This window comes from Amyelois transitella, chromosome 8, assembly GCF_032362555.1.
Source record: "Amyelois transitella isolate CPQ chromosome 8, ilAmyTran1.1, whole genome shotgun sequence".
Lineage (NCBI taxonomy): Eukaryota > Metazoa > Arthropoda > Insecta > Lepidoptera > Pyralidae > Amyelois > Amyelois transitella.
In genome coordinates, this window is record NC_083511.1 from 2759280 (window position 1) to 2780563 (window position 21284).

Here is a 21284-nt window from a genome sequence, read left to right on the forward strand (position 1 = left end):
ATCTTGGTAACCACTGATCTTAGATCATGATCTGAAACCACTTCTTGCGAATATTCAAATCCATCGGCATAGAAAAAAACAGTTTCGTAGGAGACTTTATTGTTGTATTAGTGCATTGAGGCACTGCACAACTTTATAGGAACTCATTTTAATAATTTTCACACATATGACGTGGCACAAGTTAAATAAAACAAGAGAAAATCAAAACTTTTCGAAACACCAACAAGCTTTGTATGATATTTTCACGAAATTTACGTCACTGCATGCCATGGCCGCCATATTGCTAAAAGTCGCGTTTTGGCGGCATATTTGAATATTGCATTTTCTTTTTCGATTTTTTAATAAAATAGCTGTAATAAAGGCAGAAAAGTATTTTTGTAGGGCTCCTTATAAACAAATAAATACCCTAAGATAGTTTTTAGAACTTTGTCAAATAGCCTATTACGGTTGAAAAATGAAGTTTCAGCAATGAATAAAGAATAACATATCAACCGAATGTCGGTAAAATACTGTTCATTGACTAACTCCATCTAGAGAATGTTTGATTAAATGAATAATCTAAACTGTTTTAAAAGCACAGAAAGAATGCACAGATGGCGTTAATTTAATATTATGGAGCTATAGTAGTATTCTTTGGTAGTTTGCGTTCCGGGCTCCAAGCCAGAATACAAAAACGTAATGTCGGAGTGCATTTATTGCATGATTATAAAAATCGATATTAATTTCAAAAAATCAAGTAAAAAAATCGATTTTTACTTTTAAAAAAATCGATTTTTAATCGATTTTTTCCGTAATCGTTTTTCTTTTCACATTCCTAGTACGTAGGCCGCAGGCAGAAGTGGGCACATGGAGTAAAATAAAACTAAAAGCGAAGCCAAGCGAAGACAAGTCAGACACTAACAAATTTTACTAAAACGTAGGTACCTATCTCGCAGGTTATTGAATCAAACTTGTTCAAATCAAGAAAAGCGTGAGTGCGTAGTTTTATGAAAATCAGCCCAGTACCTAATATTTGAGTTCATCCGTTCCAAACATACAATAAAACAAACCTTATTTCTCTTTATAATTTGTATCGGTGGTTGTTGTCATTTCATCGCAAAAGTTCATTCAGCACAGTAAATGATAATAACTAAAAGTGTGATAAAAATGTTTAGGTTAGCTTTAGAATTCTTTAGTGTTACAAAGTAGACATGTGCCAATCATGTTCAGGATCGGATTGAACCTGGAACGGTTCATCGGAACTGTGGAACTAGTTCCGTTATCATGTTCGCGGAACTATCTAGTTCCGCTAAAATTTTCAATGCAGGGCGCGTTACTTACCCACGAACTGGATATGGAACTACGACGACGACGTCGTCGTCGTCGTAGTATATAGGTCGCGGATATGTTAGGAACTGTGGACCGACTAAGCCAATCAGTTTGGATTGGACCAATATCATTCCACCTCCGGACATAGTTCCGAGAACTATTACGGTCCGGAACAACACATGTCTATTACAAAGACCAGAATTCACTTAAATTATCTAGATTCATGCTAGTCTCATGTTAGTAGGGCAACAATTTTGAACTTTATATATAACTGGCTTGGAAACTAGTCTCTTAGGACCTTATAATTATATTGAAACTTACTTTTATTCATTTTTTGATTTCCAGTTTGAAAAAAACCCACAATGGTCTATTATGTACTGGATTCGCAGTCAGCAATTTATGATTCCATCAAGTAGTGTACATTCCAAAATATTTTCAATTCATTTTATCTCTCTCTCTCTCTTGCATCCTCCTTTATGCTGCGGGAATTGCTCTTGGATGTTAATACATTATATCTTGTGGTAAAATAGCAGTATGACCTTATTTATTGAACGCTTGTTTTGTTTTTATCTTGATGCGGCATAGTCTTTGGGTATGGAAAACAATTATTATGAATATGTGGCATGATCAGATTTTCATAATAATATTGATGATTTATTTTTAGTATTTTGTCTCACTTTGATTACTTTTAAATTGGTATGATTCACTTGTTGTAGAAAAAAGTGTTAAGGAGAGCATTATGCAATTATTCTGGATTTTCTTTCAACAAATTCTTGGTTTCTTTAAAAAAAGGTGATACTTTGTTCTTTTATTTCTTACTGCCTGACATGTTCAGTTGCAAGAAGAGAATTTTCACTGGCACATGAGAGGAGAGTGAGTCTCCATAATGTTGGAACTAACCACATTTAGTGAGGTCTGGAATGGCATTGACCATTTCTGAATTGGAAGAAGTTAGACAGACACTGGGATGGCAGTGGTGGTTTGGAACAGCCCACTGTGGAGTCAGGGTTTTGAGTTAATAAGTCTAGCCATCATCATTTGGACTCAATTGTGTAAAACAGAAATGTTTTGTACTAGTACCCTTCAGAGTACAATCAGTAAGGATATCTCCCTCCTCAAGCCACGTGGGACATATGGTATCCAGGTCTTGGTCAGGTATTGGTGAAAATCGTATCAGTAAATTCAACAGACACTTTATTTCGACTTTCAATCCATTTGATTTACTTCCTGGGATAGGTCTTTGATGTAGAAATTGTGTGCTAATAGTGAATCTCGCAGTTGGTACCATGTTATAAAAGTATTTTATTCCAATTGCTAAATATCAATACAAAAAAATCTGTATCTCTATATGAGCTCAGATAAGTACAATTTATATTGCTAGTTAAAGTCAAAATTGTTAAAGAACATTTTGACAGCTTCAGTATAAATTGTGTTGGTTTTGTGCTCATGATAGTGGCCAATGATAATTATTACATAGGGGAAGCTAGGGCAAGACGCATATATTAAGGGAAAATGTAAATTAAACTGCAATTTAATAATCAATAGAACTTTTTGTATTTTTAATTTGTACTTTGGTTAATCATCTTTGGAAAACAATTACAAAAACTTAAAAACTTAACAATTTCTATATTAATTATGAGCATTAACAAAAAGTATCAATTATCCGTTTTATCCGGTGGGGCCAGGCAAAACGGATACACCCTAAGGACAAAAAGGATATTGGTGAATTAGTTAAAATCAGTCGTCGCATTCATCACAGAAATAGCTACCAACTCCTAAATAAGAAGTGCAGACTTCATGCGCCCAACTCCTGCATTGACTGCATTGAATCCAATCTTCTGTTGGTGGTTCAGTATATTTTTCAGTGCACACTAAACAGTAATAATCTGGTTTCTGGATTTTCCTTTGTGGTTTTACTGAGGATCTTTTAGTTTTAATCTTGCTGGGGCCTGCTAACTCTGAAATCTTGGTCTTCTTATTATTTGCCTTCCGAAATTTTAATTCTTGCTCAGCTTTGACGGGAGTAGATGTCAACACCTCTGATTTCTGCCTCTTGTGTTTGCAGCCTGTTTTAGGAGGAGCCATCGTTGGAATAGGTCTAATTTGAAAAGGCGAAAGGCTCGCTGCAGTTACTGGGTGATTTTCACCTAGTGATGATGATAATGAACCGATTCTACTTCCAGTATATTGAAATTAGGCAAAGGTGTAGTAGACTTTTCAGTCTATATCTGTAATGACTGACTGTGTAGAAGATTCAGGTAGTGCCTCCTTTGCGGTTACTGTTGCTGGAGAATCATTTAAAGTATAATCGGCTACAGTAGACGATGTGTCATTGAAAGGATCCAAGCCCATTGTTGAATCTGCATCATGTGCAGGGCCTACAGTTACGGAAGAGGATGGTTCAGGACGGTCGGTCATCGTTGATGGAGCGTAATCTTCGTCTTCAAAAACATTTGGATCGTAAGGCCAAATTCCCGGCTTTTTAAACCCATTCACTGCATTCTGAATCGAAGCGCATTTGATATACGCTCCCCCAAATAGTTTAGCCATATCGTACTGGTTTACAATACGGCCTGGGTGTCTTTTTTTAAAGGTATTTAACTCTTGCTCGAAATATTTTTAAGGAGTCCATACACAGCCACGTCTAAAGGCTGCATCCGATCAGTTGTGTGTGGGGCAAATGACAAAAAGATGATGTTATTTTTTGATGCAAATTCTAAGGCTGAATAAAATGTGTGACTCGTGATTATCGAGCAGTAGTAGCACTTTTTTGTTTTCACTTGGACGGACATGCTCAACAAAAAATTGCAACCAATTTAAAAAAGCTTCCCCATTTATCCATCCGTTGTCACTCACGGTTGCTTGTGAGCCTGGCGGGGCATCATCTAGAAGTCGTTCTTGCATACTTTTGCGCGCAAATATGAAAAAGGGTGGAACAAACGTTCCAGCTGCATTACAACAACATATTACAGTTGTTAATTGACCTCTGTCTGCACTGCATATTACTCCGACTTGTCTTTTGCCTTTGATAGACAAAACCTTTGGTGGATGTGATGTACTGGTCTTTATACCAGTCTCGTCCATATTATATATTGAAGCTGCATCGAAATTATATTTTTTCTATTAAACTCCAATAATTGGAATAAAATAACTCCACCTGTGGCTTATTAAATCCTCATGTTTTTGCTAAACATGTTGGCTCTGGCGCCCTTAGTACGATTTCTGGGTGTCGACGCTTGAAACCGGCAAACCAATCGTCTCCAGCTTTGCCATTTTTAAATGGATGAGAAATATGATTCCTGGTTGCATATTCATACACTAATTCTAAAAAATCTGAACGAGAAAGCCTAAAAAACACACTATCCATTTTTTTAAGATACAAATACAGCTCTACTTCTTGTTCTGGACTAAAAACTGGTCTGAATCTACCCAATTTCTTTGAATAAGTCCCCGTCTTCACGTGTCTCTGTAACGTAGTAAATGGAATCCCAAACTTCTTCGCGGTTGTATTTATAGATTGTCCATCACCTTTTACAGCTCTAATTGCTTCATGGAGTGTTTCTTCTGACCATGCTGCACGATTACTTTTGCGTTTAAAATTAAACACCATCTGAAACAATAGTCACCATAATGTTTTTTAATGATTTCCTAAAATCAAAGTTGTTAAAATACTGTTAAAATATGTATTATAACCCGTGCGAATTAACTGTGCACCTCGCGCCGTGACGTCATTTGGACAGTACCGTTTGCAAAAAAATTAGCAAAATGATAAAAAATATAAATTATCATTTTTTTTTTCATGACGTAATTAAGATGCATGCAATCGTCAAAAGAGATAGCGTGCGCATGACATGACATTGTTTTTTTGTGGAATTGGATTGGTTTATGTGGAAAGTAGCTGAAGGCTTAGATCACTTATCCCCATAGAGGCGTAATATAAGCGAATTTGAAAGAAAACGATTCTGTCAACGAGCTGAGGTATAGTCGTGATCGTACCGAAGCACGCCAGCTTTCCGAAAATGTGCCGGTTGCTATTTTTGCAGTAAGAGCAAAAGGGACGGGGAGTGGACGCGTGACGGATCTCTCACGTTCCACGGATGTTTGACAAAGCCGGATTTGTATTACGTCTCTATAGGGATAAGTGCTTTTAGGCTGACATATTTGAAAATAAATAAACAAATAAGGTAAGTATAAAAACATTTATTTCACTCAATCGTTTTCGCTACTATAATTAATTTCTTCAATTCCCGACATGGTGTCAGATTCGTCATCAATATCGCTCTCAGAGCTGGATTCTTCGCCTCCAAGAGAAATTATAAATTCTCTTTCTTCTATTTCTTGGAGACGGTCCTTGTCCCAATACTCTTTTTCCAATCTTTCAATGTGGTTTATTTCCTTCTTCCAGTCAGCAACTGTAATAGACTTTATAGCCTCCTTCGTCAGATTTTCGATTTCTCTCTCAGATTGAGTAACGTTTTTGTCTGCCACCCTTTGCTTCACTAAATTCCACATGTATTCTATTGGATTTAAATCACAATGGTAGGGTGGCAGCCGCAAAACTTCATGGCCGTGCTCCTTCATTAATTCGTCTACAATGTATTTTTTTGGAGGCTTATTAGTGACAATCAAATGATACAGTTCGCGTTTTGTCATTTTTTCGTCAAAGTTGATATTGTTGCTTTGCAGCCAGTTTTGCATATCGGCTTTGAGAGATGAGCTTATGGGAGGCTTTTCAGATTGCGTCGAGTGATAAGGCGTGTTATCAATGACGACGATACCATTTGGCGGTAAGTTTGGTAAAAGCTTTTCTTTCAGCCATTTCGTAAAATTTTTTGTGTCCATTTCGTGATGGTAGTCTCCAATATTGCTCTTACATTTGTACAAAAGTTCGGCTCCGGGAATGAAACCATTTTCACCGCCCGCGTGTACAACAATCCATCGTTGCCCAGGATTATCATTCTTTTTAATGCTTGCGTCGCTACTGTTTTGCCAACATTTACGTACGGTATAATGGGAATGAATCCAAGTTTCATCTAAGTATGTAACCGGTTTTTTATTCACCCCGAGGTCATTGTTTTCTTTCTTCTTTCGCAGGTAACGATCCCTCCAAGCGACGATGTCGGGCTTTTGTGTTAAAAAATGTCGCATATTTTTACATTTTTTAAATTTATAACCCAAATAGTTTACCAGTATTAGCCGCAAGCTGGTTATTCCACCTGAAAAACATAAAATAAAGTTCGTTAGGTTAAAAAAATGTCACGCACGCAACACATTTACAAACAACATAGCTACTCTAAATTAAGGGTGATCAGGCCATAGCTGACCACGGTGGCCCAATGCGGGTTGGTAATTTTATGTATACTTTCTCATATACCATACCTACTTGTATAACTTTGAAACTGTTTAATATGTAGATTGGAAACTAGACAGCTCGTGAAAACACAAATATAATGCTTACCCGGAAAATTTTAGTCCCTTTTTGCAACGGCCAATATTTTTTTCAAGGTCGGTACTTCTTTTCTAACTGTATAGAAACTGTTGACGATGTTTCGCAACGCGCATAAATCAAAATTGTCCAGTTCGATCTTTTTGGCGCTTGTCCTTCTTTTTTTGCCTGGTGTAGACAATTTTGGTATAGCTGCTGGACCTGAACTTGAAGATGTACTTGGCAATGACGGGTCGTTTTGTTGTACAACTTTCGATTCGTTTTTAATTTTCATCAGTGTTCTTTTTGATACACCAGTAGCTGCACAAGCTCTTTTTATAGCTTGGTCTACAGGAATCATAAAACGTTTATTTGCCTTCTCATTTTCAAAAAAAGTCAACACCTTCAATATAAGAGTCCTTGCCTCACTATGAATTGTCTTGCCCATAATGTTGTTGGTACAACCAATTGGCTTCACTAACACGTTGAAAAAGTCTAAACTTAACAAAAAAAAAACAATTCAAAACTTAACACAGCAATAACTCAACAAAAACAGTATAATAACAGGAGATTTAAACAGTATTTAGACGATTACAAAGAGAGACGCGCAACGGTAACAAGGATGCTATCGCTACTGCGGGCTTGCGGCGAACGCGGGGAGCCGCGCGGAGTAGCGGGAGAGGGGTCGCATTCCAGCGGAGTGCACAGTTAATTCGCACGAGTTGTACATGTGAAGGACACAACGAAAAAACTACAGATCCGTTTTGCCTAACGCGATCATTTTAAAAACACGTCAAGACTTGAAATATTTTTAGTAGGTAAACAAAAGAGCAACGGTCACAAGTAATACTTAAAGGATTTGTCACACTGCATGCGTTCTGCGGTCTTCGGTCAGGTCAAAACGAACGCAGCCCGCATCATGTATGAACAACACTACCGGTCAGGGCAATCGGTCTGCGGTCAGGGCAGAGCAATCGGTCAGCGATCCGGGCAGGGCAACTGGTCACGTTCCGGGCGGTGCGGGCAGGCCAAACAGTAGCCATCTTATTTCAGTTACTTGTAGTGGTGCTAGTGATCAGTTTTTATTATTGGGTTTTAACCGAGGAAAATGATTACCGAGGAAGAAGAAAATATTGTGTTATTATGGTTGCATAGCAGAAAGAGGAAACGTGTGTGGGTACACGATTTGAATTTAGTGAGACAACAACGTGGAGAATACAGCAACTTATGTCGAGAATTATATTCGTATGAAGATCGTTTTTACATATATTTTCGAATGGCCCCAGCGTTGTTCGAAGAACTGCATAGTTTAATCTGCCATAAAATAAAAAAAAAAGATACAAACTGGCGAAAGGCGATTACTACAAAAGAAAGGCTTGCTGTGTGTCTAAGGTAAAGTACTTTAATTCTACATAGCATATTTTTCATTAAATTTTAAGTATTGAGCAATGCTTTCGTCACTATAGATATATATCGATGTTTCTGCATTGACCTCTTCGGTCAGAGGTGTCCCTGCATTGATATCTCTAAGTAGAGATGTTTCTGCATTGACCTCTTGGGTCAGAGGTGTTTCTGCATTGACCTCTTCGGTCAGAGGTGTTTCTGCATTGACCTCATCGGTCAGAGGTGTCCCTGCATTGACATCTTCGGTCAGAGGTGTTTCTGCATTGATCTCTTCGGCTGAAGAAGTTCTTGAATTGATATCTCTAGCTAGAATTGTGTCCCTTGAATGTAGCTCTTCAGTTTCAGCTTGACATGTGTTTAAATGTGTTAGCATAACTTAAAAACAACTGATCGATGTGGTCCACAGCTGTGTCATGTCTCCTTTTTTCAAAATATTCAATCATCGTACCGACTTCATCAGCGTGTTTTTTTCTTTTACTTGACATTGATGATCCTGAATGAGATGTTCCTGGACGAGACATATCTACAGATTCGATTTCACTGCCTCCAGTTACGTCAGACCCTTGAGAAGTACAACTTTCATCTGATTGACGACGTGTGTTCAACTCATCCAAAAACTGCATGTAGTCAGACCAAGGCCACTTTTTATATTTTTTGTAAGCCTGGCCCGTTGTTGTTGTAATACTTTTTTTGTATTTTGTATATGAATCTTTTAAATTTCTCCACTTCCCTTTTGCTTCATTACCTGCAAGAAAAAATAAACGATCAGTCAATAAATATATACAATGCAAGAAATCTGAATATATTTAATTATTTTTTTCAGATATTTGGGCACTGGAGACTCGTTTCAAATGATAGCGTTATCTCACCGTATTGGTCGTTCTACTTTGCATAGTATAATAAACGAAGTCTGCAAAGCCATTTGGGAAATATTGCAACCTATTTATATACCTACACCTACCGAAAGAACATGGATTATGGCAGAAACTGGTTATCGCCAAAAGTGGAAATTCCCAAATTGTATAGGTAGTATTGATGGGAAACACGTCACCATAAAATGCCCTCGAAGAAGCGGTTCACTATTTTACTGCTATAAATCAAAGTTTTCCATTGGGCTTCTTGCAGTTGTTGACCCTGATTATAAATTTACTTACATAAATGTGGGAAGCTATGGAAAAGATAGCGACAGCAAAATATTCGAAGATTCTGAGTTTTATCGAAAACTTGTAAACAATGAACTACATATTCCACCTCCAAAGCCTTTGCCTGGTGGCACAACTAATTCACCTCATGTTTTTATTGGTGACGAGGGTTTTGCACTAGAAACATATTTGATGAGACCATTTCCTAAGAACCAGGTAGAGAACAACAGTGAGAAAGCAAATTTTAACAAACGTCTATCTTCAGCCAGACGTATCGTCGAAAACGCATTTGGTATCTTAGCACAAAAGTGGCGAGCATTCTTTCGACCTCTTGAAACAAAAGTTGACACAACGGTCCATGTTGTCAAAGCAGCATGTTGCTTACATAATTATTTACGAGTTAAAAATGAATTGTTTGAAATGCAGACACCTGAAGAAACAATGCCACGGACTAGTGCATTTCCAGTGGCTGCGTTCGCTTTGACCTGACCGGAGACCGCAGAACGCATCCAGTGTGACAAATCCTTAAATAAACGTGCAATTCGCTAAATAAAATATTTCATTGATAACTAATAACTACTACAAACTGTTGATGTACAAATCTTGTCAAAAATCGTAACAAAACAACGATATTTCTTTTTTTTCTTCACAACAAATGCATCCGCGAATCGCTTTGTTGAAACTGTTGTGGCGTCGCTTATCGCACTTGAAACGATGAGTAAAATTATCGAAGCGCCATCTATTATAGGTTTTCGCAAATAACAGTTATTCTTCTTACCCGCACTATGCTTCTTGCCGGGCTTCCCTATATAAATTTTTTCGTTACAAACTTACAAAAATCCCAAAATAATAATCTTTCTCTTTAAAATATTTTAAATACAGTACAACCTATAAACTTTTTGTGAATCTAGAAACAGGTAAAAATATTACGAAAAAAAAACAGTTTTCATGAAAATCAACATCTTTCAATAAAGATGTTATTGTGATTTAACAATTTAAATCACAATAACAATTATATTAATATTTTAACCTTCATAAAATGTCTTCCTCCTGGTCATTTCTCTCTATACAATTAAGAAAATAAACAAATACTTTCCTGGTAAAGTCGTCCACAAAGGTAAGAATGTATTGAGCTCCGCCAAATGACTTCACTTCTATAGGCCCACATAGAGCGGAATGTATTAGCTCCAGTGGCTTTGTTGCTCTGGAGCCTGCTTTAGGAAACGGCAGCCTGGACTGTTTTCCTTCTTGACGGTATTCACACACCTTATTCAAATTATTCTTACTCATTGTGATGCCTTCTGCACACTCGGTGAGTTTATTCAAATCAGAAAAATTAAGATGTGCCATCCTTTGATGCCATAAGTAACAGTCATCATGACCAATACATTTATAACGTCCCTTAGCTTACAACACCGCCTAAGTCATTTTTACCAACGTTACAGGAGACGTAAAAAACTGTCTATTTTAAAAAATCTGGGCATTATTCCTCTTATAATTTAATACATACTCTAGTTAACAGTTAAGAAATAATTATTTACTAGAGGCCGCCCGCGACTTCGTCCGCATGGAAACCCTATCAATCCCGCGGGAACTCTGGGATAAAAAGTAGCCTATGTGTTATTCTGGGTCTTCAGCCACCTACATACCAAATTTCATGGTAATCGGTTCAGTAGTTTTTGCGTGAAAGAGTAACAAACATCCATACATCCATACAAACTTTCGCCTTTATAATAGTAGTAGGATACTTATTTTGACAATTTACTTTATTGTTTTTTATGACTTGAGCTGTGTAGACTAATATTTTATTAGATTTAGGCGGTGTTGTTTGCGGAAATGTTAGGGATTAAGATATTAAATAAAAGATGATTTCCAAAGAAAAGCTTTTATTAGGAAATATTTCAAGAAAATTAACAAATCTTTATAACATTACTTGATACTTCCGCTTTGTAATTTATTAGGAAATATTTCAAGAAAATTAACAAATCTTTATAACATTACTTGATACTTCCGCTTTGTAATTGGTTTTCTAGCTGCGTACAATTTCTGCAGGCGATTTATTTGTTTAATGTCGTTAATTGGCGTGGGACGATGTGGTAACGGCTGTAGCTCGTTATCAAAATCAACTTTGTACCAAATTGTGCCATTTGATCTGTATTCTAGCATACGTATATCTGTGACGACTGGGTCACCTACTTTTTTACCAGGACGTATAGATTTATAAATCAATTCTTTCGAAAAGTCTGTGAAAAAGTTATAGTCCAAATGACGAGCTTCGTAAGGATCACTCCTAGCAATTTTATTTATTGCCATGTATTGTTGTGGAAGGTAAATTTCTTTACCTTTTAATTTGCACTCTATTGCACTGTGTACCGAGTCACATTCCATGTGAGTATGGCCTTTTTCCAGGCTTTTTATGGCCATTTTTATATCGTTGCGTTAGTGAACTTATAAAACTTGTTGGTTTAGGTTCTGGAAGTTAACAGGTTAGGAATAAAACAAAATACTTGTATAATTCAAATGTGTAATTTAATCGTCGGGCATAAGGTGCATATTCCCCTTCATGAACATTAACATGTTGAAGTTCTCGTCTGACAGCGACGCTCGTTTTGGTGTTAAAATGTCTTTACCCGTGGAAAACAGACGTTCAACTGTAGCGCTTGAGGGTATAGCAGTATTGTATTTAATAAATAGATTTATAAATATCTGTTCCCCGAGGAATGCAGCATAGTTGAACGAGTCTATTGATTTCATGTCCAGCCACATTTTAACGAGACTTTGCGCTTTACTCTTTAAAGAGTTGGAGCTCTTTGGTTTTTCTATAGACTGAGTCACAGAATTGAAAAAGTCTTCCTCCTCGTCATCATCGTTGTTACTCGCATTGCTCCCTCCGCCAGTTAAACTATCTCTGTCCTTCGAATATTCCGCTGCTTCTTGTCTTAAAGCATCTTCTACCTTTTTTTCCATACCCTTTCTTACTGCATCCACTCTACTGCTGTCATACGTTTCCAGCCATATCAACCGAAACTTTGGGTGAAATGCCGCGGCAAGTAGGCACTGTTCATCATTCAGGAGTGGACCAAACCTTTTCTCTATGCCATTTAATAAGGCATTGGCTAAAGGTGTGCAATTTACTAGGCCCTTACATTTAATATTTTTTAATTTATAGACAGTTGCTGCAATCGTCGGTAGTAGTGATCCGATATATGCTTGAGCTTCTCCTTGGATACGATCGAGGGCATTCGCGACAGGTGCCATAACCTGTATTTAATATAAGTATTGATATAATGTGGAAAAAAAATAACATTACTAAAACGTTAATTTAAACTATATACGTATATGAAATTACGTTTGCGTACTCCTTCATTACAGTCACATCTTGGTCATTGAAAGTTATAATTTTTAGTTGAGTCATAACCCTGTAAAGAGAAGGCCTTTTTGTTTCCAATATACTGTTGAGAACGACAATAGCATCATACAGAGAGTTCCACCTCGTCGTATTTGGAAGGACAAGTCGTCTGCCTAATTCAGCGTGAATGCTATCTGCTGCTACCGTACTACGTGATTGCTGATTCCAGAGAGTACGTGCCTCGGATAAGGCACTTCTGTAGGGAGTCTTGAAAACAGTTATTTGTAGAGCAGCATCTGCATCTTTGCTAGCGACCAGGTTGAACGTATGTGCAGCACATCTCATGTGAACTGGCAAAGTATTAAAGTTTTCTAATATGTGTTCATTGATTTCATTGCACTGGAGACGATCAGGAGCATTCAGTATGTTTTCTACTGAAATAAATTCTAAATCATCATTTTCTTCTGAGTTTGTATTTAGAAGATTGGCAATATCAGGGTCAAACTCAGACTCTAAATCACATGATGGCAACTCTGGAAGTATGTCGATCTCCGAGCCGAATTGCACAAATGCCTTTACAAAGTTACTGCCATTATCCGTAGTAGTCCTAAAATAAAATAAGGCCTGCTTTTTAAGGTAGCCTACGGCTGATTCATCATAAAGATCATTACATTCCGAAAAAAAATAATTAATAATAATAACTAATGTATAATGATCATTATCATTATCTTTATCAATGTGCAGTTTTCGTGTATGGTTGACAGAAAAATAAATACATACATATTAATAATTCAATGTTATTTTTTACTATAAAATAAATACTTCAGGATTACTACCTCTAGATATAATTTTGAGATAAAAATAGACTTAACTGACCTTGTGATTTTTTTATCTATGTGAAATTCATAGTGAATATCTATCATTGCTTGGGCCAGGATGTCGTATGTATGATGACCTTTTAGGCGTACGCACGTTAATACTGCATGCATTCTGGCTCTTGTGATAGCATCTAACCAGTGAACTGTCATGCCCAAATAACTTTTGTTGTGAGCTGACCAACAGTCAGCCGTCGTTGCCACCCAATGAATTTTTCCAAGTAAACTGAAATTAAAATTATAAACACATCACGTAAAAAATGACACTAATAATAAATGAAAATTATATACATATGTATATGCATGCAAACCTATTTTATGAACCTCTAATTATTTGAACTTTTTTCAAATAAAATTATACCTACGTAGGTATACGTAAGGCGACGTTTATCTGTTAAAAATAAATAGAAAATAGGTATTTATTTTAGTTACTTACTCTATCAGGTGCTGCTTCTATTTAATGTGTTCGTCAGTAATGCGTCTACCCAAAGTTCTTCTTGAAATTGAATTTTTGCTCGGGTTTAACGTTTTTATCAACGCACCAAAAGACTTGCTTTCGACAACATGTAAAGGAATCATGTTTGAAACAAATAAATTTACTATACATTTGTCCACTTTGGCTTGGGGTACACCGCTGCCAGTAGCTGCAATCCCGAACGATTCCCCGATGCTCAGCTGTCGACCCTGTTGTACCCTTCTTACATGTTGTTTCAAATTATTCAGGCTTGATAAATGAACTTTTATTTTGGTGTCATTCGGCAAACACCGCTTACACTCAAAAAGTACCTATTTGCTGGCCCGATCTGGATACAAATTCCACATACTCAGTCAAATGTGGCCATGGATTCACATCAGGACCGCTGGAATCCGTTTCCATGTCTTCCATGATATGGTTTTAATTACTACACTGCAAAGTACACTTTTTCTAACTAAATTACATTCACTCTTCTTTATCAACACGCAAATGATCACTGACAGTAATTTATAATAACAACAAACAAAACATTCGTCACTCTAAGCACTGGCGGCACTGGCGCAAAGTAATGAAATGATGAAACGAAAAAATATCTTCGCAGTTTTCTCACTCGCACGTGCCGGCAAAATATATCTAGTTTTGTCCGTGCGGTGAAATAGTAGGCATTAGATTAACTATTAACGGACTACTGCATATTAACGGAAGTTAACGTGTCCGTTAACATTTTTAAAAGTTAACTTAAAAGTTAATTCGTTAATCAAAATGTTAACTTCGTTAATTAACGATTAACGGATTAACGAGTTAATGCCCAGCTATGATTACTTCCTTAGTTGCTTTATTGTATAGTGTAAAATTATGGACGCATAATTTAGTTTTATAGTAAACTGCACTAGCTTGAAGATACGGGTCCAATTTTACGGATTCAACATCCTGTATGAACACGTAACAAGCTTCGGACTGTGCAATTCCTTTGTCAGTATCTTTCTCTTTCCTGGCTCGATCTTTCTTCAGAACATGTTCAGAGTGTTCTTCATCCGTAATGTTTCCAGTTTTATGACTGCAACAAACACCGCATTGATCTTTCTTTGGGTGGAATAGGCTCAGATTGAGTTTCAAAAATATTTTGTCAAATAATTTACGGCCAGGGCATTCTCTACCCTCTAATTCACCATTCTCTTTATATTATATTTCTTATAAAGCTGTGTCATGTTTGTGAAAACTGGTTCCTAATATTCTCGTGATGTTTTAGTACGACAGTAATGCGACGGCATCTTTGGAAGATCTGCTAAAAACTTTTCAATATGTTTGTCGCGAGCCATAAGTATTCTTTAAAAAAATATTCAGTGTACTATCTTAACTTTTCTATTGTTTTTTATTATGTGTATAAATAGATACTCAAAAAACTAAAGTAGCTATTACACCCCATTTGTTTAGATATATACTTTAAAATTAGGATATTTGTAAATAAGTTTTATAAAAAATTGTTAAATTGACGTCTTTGTAGAAAAGGCTGCGGTGAAGTTTGTTGCGCCGCTTCTTCTTCACCTGCGCTTTGGAAGTCGGCGGTAGACTTAGTTATAAGTACATTTTTGACGTCAATAAGAGATGTATTGCATCCAATATTGAGAATAAAGATTTCATTTTCATTTCATTCATTTTCATTTTCATTCAATACTAAAACATACACAAAACTGCCTTATTTATGAGAATTTCAGAGCTAGATTTTATTAATTCACTATCAAAACGACATATCAACAGCATAGTCCACATATACTGGATCATCTTCTTGGGCAACAACTGCAGATGATTGAGAGGGTGCAGGTGCAGAAGATTGAGGTCTCTGAAAAAGTTATTATGTTGATATTTATTAGCCGGGTCCACACCGGACGATCCATCGATCCCGCGATCCGCGATCCAGGATCGCGGAGCGTGGATCGTGGATCGTGTTAGGCCGATCCACTCTTGGAAACTTGCGATCCCAAATATGCGCTCCAAGCGATCCTAAGGCGATCCGTGATTCAGCCAGTCTAACTCTTGTTCGATATGGAGTCACACGTACAACGGCGGCGTCTTGCCGTTGCAGCAGTAACTTTTATTTTGCTTAAATGCTTGCGCAAAAAATCACAAAAAAGAAAACGACGGTTTTGGGTGAAACAAATTTACAAAAATCGCTTGGAATCTGGGACTCAGCTGTACGCAGAGTTAGTGTCAGATAAAGGTGAACACAATTTTGCAAGAATGAATGCTAATCAATTTGAGATATTGTGTTCATTATTAAATAACAAGCTAAGAAAGAATGATACAAATTATAGAGATGCCATTACTGTGAAGGAAAGATTATTACTAACATTGAGATTTTTAGCAACTGGAGATTCGTACGTCAGTTTGCAGTATCTGTTCCGCATTTCCAAACAGTCTATATCGATAATTATTCCTGAAGTTTGTGAAGCCATCATTGACCTGTTAAATGATTATGTAAAGGTAAGTAAAACCATACTTTATTACTCAATAAAAAAGTAGTGTATTACAATCATAATTTAAAGAAGTAACATGTTTACAATTATTAATTATTTTTTGAAAACATGATATATGTAGGTACTTATTTAATTCGGTGGTGACTGTGGAAGTGAATAATCCTGAGGTTGCAGAAACTGGGACTGCGATGAATTGGAGGCTAGATGAGTAGACAGTGATGTCTGTGGAATTGGAGCTGGATAATTTTGAGGTTGTAGAGACTGGGACTGTGATGAAGTGGATCCTATTTGTGTGCCAGGATATGAATTAGTGTAATATCCATAATTGCTATCCCCATATCTTCCTGTGTCAGCTTGAAAAATAACTTGGCATATAGCATTTTTGACATTAACTAATGTTACTGCATCATATTTCCGCAATTCAGTAGATATATACTGCCCGAAAGCAATGTAAGAATCAGTTTCCGGTTGTGGTGGCTGAGCACATTGTTGCAGAAGTTGGAAAGCCTCTGAAAGAGTTTCATCTGATATGTCATCTGCATTATTAGAAGTAGTTTTCTTTCTTTTTTTTGTTCTTTTGTTTGTTGTTTGGACACTGGATTGTGCATTCTGATCATTCTGCTCTCTACTCTGATCTGTGTGGTGGTTGGCTCTCTCCGGTTGTGTGTCACTAGTAATGTTACTGTTCTCGTTTTCGCTCACTGTAGTATTAACTTCAAGTTCCCCTTCAGTCGTATCAGATTCTACCTGTAACAACAATTATTATTACTATTTACTGCTTATTCTTATTTTCAGCTTTATATTATAATTAAGATCTCCTTTATTTTCAGGTGCCGTCAACTAAAGAAGAATGGCGTACAGTTTCTCAGCAATTCGAGAATAAGTGGAATTTCCCACACGTGATAGGAGCGATGGACGGCAAACACGTCGCTATACAATCGTCTTTTAATAGTGGCAACGACTTTGATAATTACAAATTATTTCCTAGTATTGTTCTTTTTGCATTAGTAGATGCAAATTATAGGTTCCTGTATGTGAATGTTGGGACTAAAGGCAGAATATCAGATGGAGGCGTGTTCAAAAGCACAAATTTATATAAAAAACTTGAAAAAAAAAGAGCTAAATATTCCTCCACCGGAGATATTGCAAGTTCCCTATAAAATTGAGGTACCCTATTATATACTAGGTGATAAAGCTTTTCAGCTTAATGATTATACTATGAAACCATACGATGGTACACGGGAAAGGGGTTCTTGTGAAAGAATTTTCAACTACCGACTGTCAAGAGCACGTAGAGTAGTTGAAAACGCGTTTGGAGTACTTAGTTCTGTCTACAGAGTCCTGCGTAAACCTATGCTTTTGGAACCAGAAACTGCGACTAAAGTCGTGCTGGCAACGGTTCATCTATATAACTACTTACGCAGTAATCCTAACTTTATATCGCCAGGAACGTTTGATACAGTACAGGAGAATGGAGATGTAATACCTGGAAGCTGGCGAAATGAACCGCCATCACAATCGCTACAACCGATGGCCGTCGTACCAAGAAGAGCAACAGAAAATGCCACTACAATACGGTCCCACTTAGCAAGACACTTTGTTACAAACCATACAATAGTTTGGCAAAATGAATATCAGTAAACTAATAGCTCACATGTTCCAATGTATCGCGTGTGGTTCCGGGTTCATTTTTATCCGCCATAAAGTCGAAGTCATCATACGCAAACCACTTTGATTTATATGTATCTTGAGCACCTGAAATAAACAAGTTACTCATTAAAATAACCACGTGTATTTCTAACAGCTTAAATGTAAAAAGCGAAATCACGTGAAATCCACAGTAAATATTATGATGTAATTACTTATAATAAAATATATAATTTTAATACCTACAGATAAAAAGTAGCTTTGTTTTCTTACCGGATCCAGTTATACGGCTTTGCTTTTCTCTGTGTTTCTCCCTTCTGTAGCCTCCCGCCAGAGATCGCATTTTTTTCTTTAGGTTCTCGATCGACTTATTCCCCATTTCACGAGAAATCTGACGCCAAGCATCATCTCTAACACCTCTATTGGTGTAAATAGAATCTTTGGGATCCCATAAACATTTAAATTCTTTATAAAGCGATATCAAACGGCGACTTTCTGAGATGTCCATGGCGAGGTGGATCGCGCGAACCAACACAACCGTCCACACCGCGCGCATCACGCAACTGAGGCACCTTTGAGGCTGGCACAAAAACCGACCGCACACGGATCGCGCGAGGTAGGGAGCGCGCGCTCCAATACGTGCGCATGGATCGCGCGCGGCACGTCCACACCGCCTGCATCTTTGGATCGCGCTGCTACCGCGCGCGATCGGAGCGCGATGGATCGTCCGGTGTGGACCCGGCTATTGAATATGTAGATACTTAATTAAATAGTATACTGTTTTATCTAATTATATATGTGTAATGGCTAAAATTTTTAATTTCTAATATTCAAGTACAATATTTATTCAACTAGATTTACCTAGTTAGTATTGATTTTTAGCTAATAATTTTGTTACATGAGGTACTGGAAAATAAGGTTAATACATACACTAAATCCAAGCTCTTGTATAGAGTCTTGTCCTTATTATTATTTTCTTTATTCACAACAAACATACATTTGTGTCGAATATATACAAGTAGATACATAAATCAACAAATATTACGTCAATCATTAATTAAATCACACATATCACTACCTTCCACTGCTGTTGGGCCGATTATAGCCAGAACCTTTTCCTCCAAATGCGACAAGGATTTCTGGCTAGCCGGTCCACCTCCAGTCCCTCTGGCAGGTCAGACCTTTTTTCTTTGTCTTGGGTTTTAAATCGGCCCATACCTTTTTGGAATTATCAGTCATAAGTATGCATACGAGGGGTGATCCAAAAGTAATGATAATCAATAATAAATACAATGAATATATTATATAAATAAATTTATTTCTCAACATAGTCTCCTAGCAAGTCTATACATTTAGTCCATCTTTTTTCTAAACCTAAAATACCTTTAGAAAAAAATTCTTTATCCTGACTCTCAAAAAACTCGTCAACCGCGGCCATCACATCGCTATCATCGTCAAATTTCTTGCCCCGGAGGTGTTCCTTGAGTCGAGGAAAGAGATAGAAGTCACTGGGGGCTAGATCTGGTGAATAAGGTGGGTGTTCCACCAGCTCAAAGCCCGCTTCTTGAATGGCAGCCATGGCAACTGCAGCTTTGTGAGCCGGTGCGTTGTCTTGATGGAACAGCACTCCAGCCCGCAGTTTGCCTCGCCTTTTCTCCTTAATAGCCTCCCGCAATCTTCTTATTTGTTCTGCATAGTAAGAGCCTGTAATAGTGGCCCCCTTCTCCAAGTAGTCCACCATGATTATTCCTTCAGCATCCCAAAAAACAGACGCCATAACCTTCCACGCTGAGCTTGACATTTTGAATTTCTTCGGCGTCGGTTCATCGGCTCGTTTCCATGTCATCGATTGCTGTTTTGTTTCAGGATCAAAGTGATGGATCCAGGTCTCGTCCATGGTCACAAAACGTGACAAAAAATTTTCCTTGTCTGCCTGGAACTTTTCGAGATTTGCTCTTGACATGTCGATTCGTTTCTTCTTTTGCTCGTCGTTTAACATTTTCGGTACCCAACGCGCGGAGACCTTTCTCATATGCAATTCGTTCGTAAGGATTCTTTGAATGCTGCCATATGAGATCCCTGTGACCTCAGCTACATGCCTAATAGTCACTCTTCGATCTGCCAATATAACTTCTTCAACTTTTTTCACATTTTCTTCAGTGAGAGAGGTCGATGGGCGTCCTTCGCGGTGTTCGTCTTCCGTCGATGTTCTTCCCAGCTTAAACTCCTTAACCCAGCGTGCAACTGTAGAATATGGAGGAGCAGAGTCCCCTAATGTTTCCACCAGGTCGCTGTGTATGTCTTTGGTAGACATTTTTTTCAAGCAGAGGTATTTAATCACGGCTCTGATTTCGTTTTTGTCCATTTTGATGTTCACTCCTTGACTGTTCGTATTCAAATGAATGTAGCTCCCGGGAATCGTGACCTATTTATATGATTTTTTTTACCTGAACTAGTGGATAACTGAGCAAGTGGCTGACATATTTTTTTTATTTCTTTGTGCACTAGAAATAACTGATTATCATTACTTTTGGATCACCCCTCGTACAACCACATAAGTTGAAAATTGGTAACTCCACTGGACCGAAAAATTCCTAACATCCCTGTTACATCTTCTTGCACATATCTGATAATAATATATGATATTCTAGGTGCTTGATTTGCACATCAAAGCAGATTGTAACTTGTGACTTTATCTATACCAGATCCACATCCAAATTGCTTGGCATGTAATATGTAGAAAAGATTATTAAATGTAACTAAATATCTAATTTCCATAGAAAGAATTTATAATCACAAAGACTCTTCAAATACTATTGGAATAGAATTGCTAGTCATTACTTACTTTTTTCCACTTGTCTGTTGTTTTGTTGACACCACCACCAACGGAATTTAATATATTAGTAAGATCAGACCATAATTGGTCTGACCGTACTCGACCTTGTGCCCCTGCAACAGGACTAGCCAGGTCCCCATGACTGTAACATAAGCAACGGTTCAATACACAAATGCTTCATTGTTATTATCGCGTCATTGTTTACATTAGCGATTGAAGTGGTACCAAAGTTTTGTACGATTGAATCTAAAAGAAATGGAAAATAACTTTGATTTACCTACCTTTCCATATACTCCAGTAGAGTTGAGAGTTGTTCGGAACTTGCCCTTACTTGATTCTAGGAATCCAT

General features: G+C 37.3%; 2 protein-coding genes and 1 pseudogene across 3 annotated transcripts; 1 reads left to right on the plus strand and 2 right to left on the minus strand.

The window, feature by feature from the left end:
- Positions 1-5517: 5517 nt before the first annotated feature.
- Positions 5518-6150, minus strand: LOC132902022 (uncharacterized). Its single transcript, XM_060945599.1, has one exon. It carries the CDS (start codon positions 6148-6150, stop codon positions 5518-5520), a length of 633 nt encoding a protein of 210 aa, XP_060801582.1.
- Positions 5856-18397, plus strand: LOC106138337 (uncharacterized). 2 transcript variants are annotated; one of them, XM_060945362.1, is made up of 3 exons: positions 5856-8125; positions 8961-16459; positions 17283-18397. In XM_060945362.1, exons 1-2 carry the CDS (start codon positions 7842-7844, stop codon positions 9766-9768), a joined length of 1092 nt encoding a protein of 363 aa, XP_060801345.1. In that variant the 5' UTR covers positions 5856-7841; the 3' UTR covers positions 9769-16459; positions 17283-18397. The 2 variants fall into 2 exon arrangements, with proteins under 2 accessions (XP_060801345.1, XP_060801346.1); XM_060945363.1 differs by lacking the exon at positions 17283-18397 and adding an exon at positions 16627-16753.
- Positions 18398-19145: 748 nt separating this feature from the next.
- Positions 19146-21284, minus strand: LOC132902023 (uncharacterized; annotated as a pseudogene).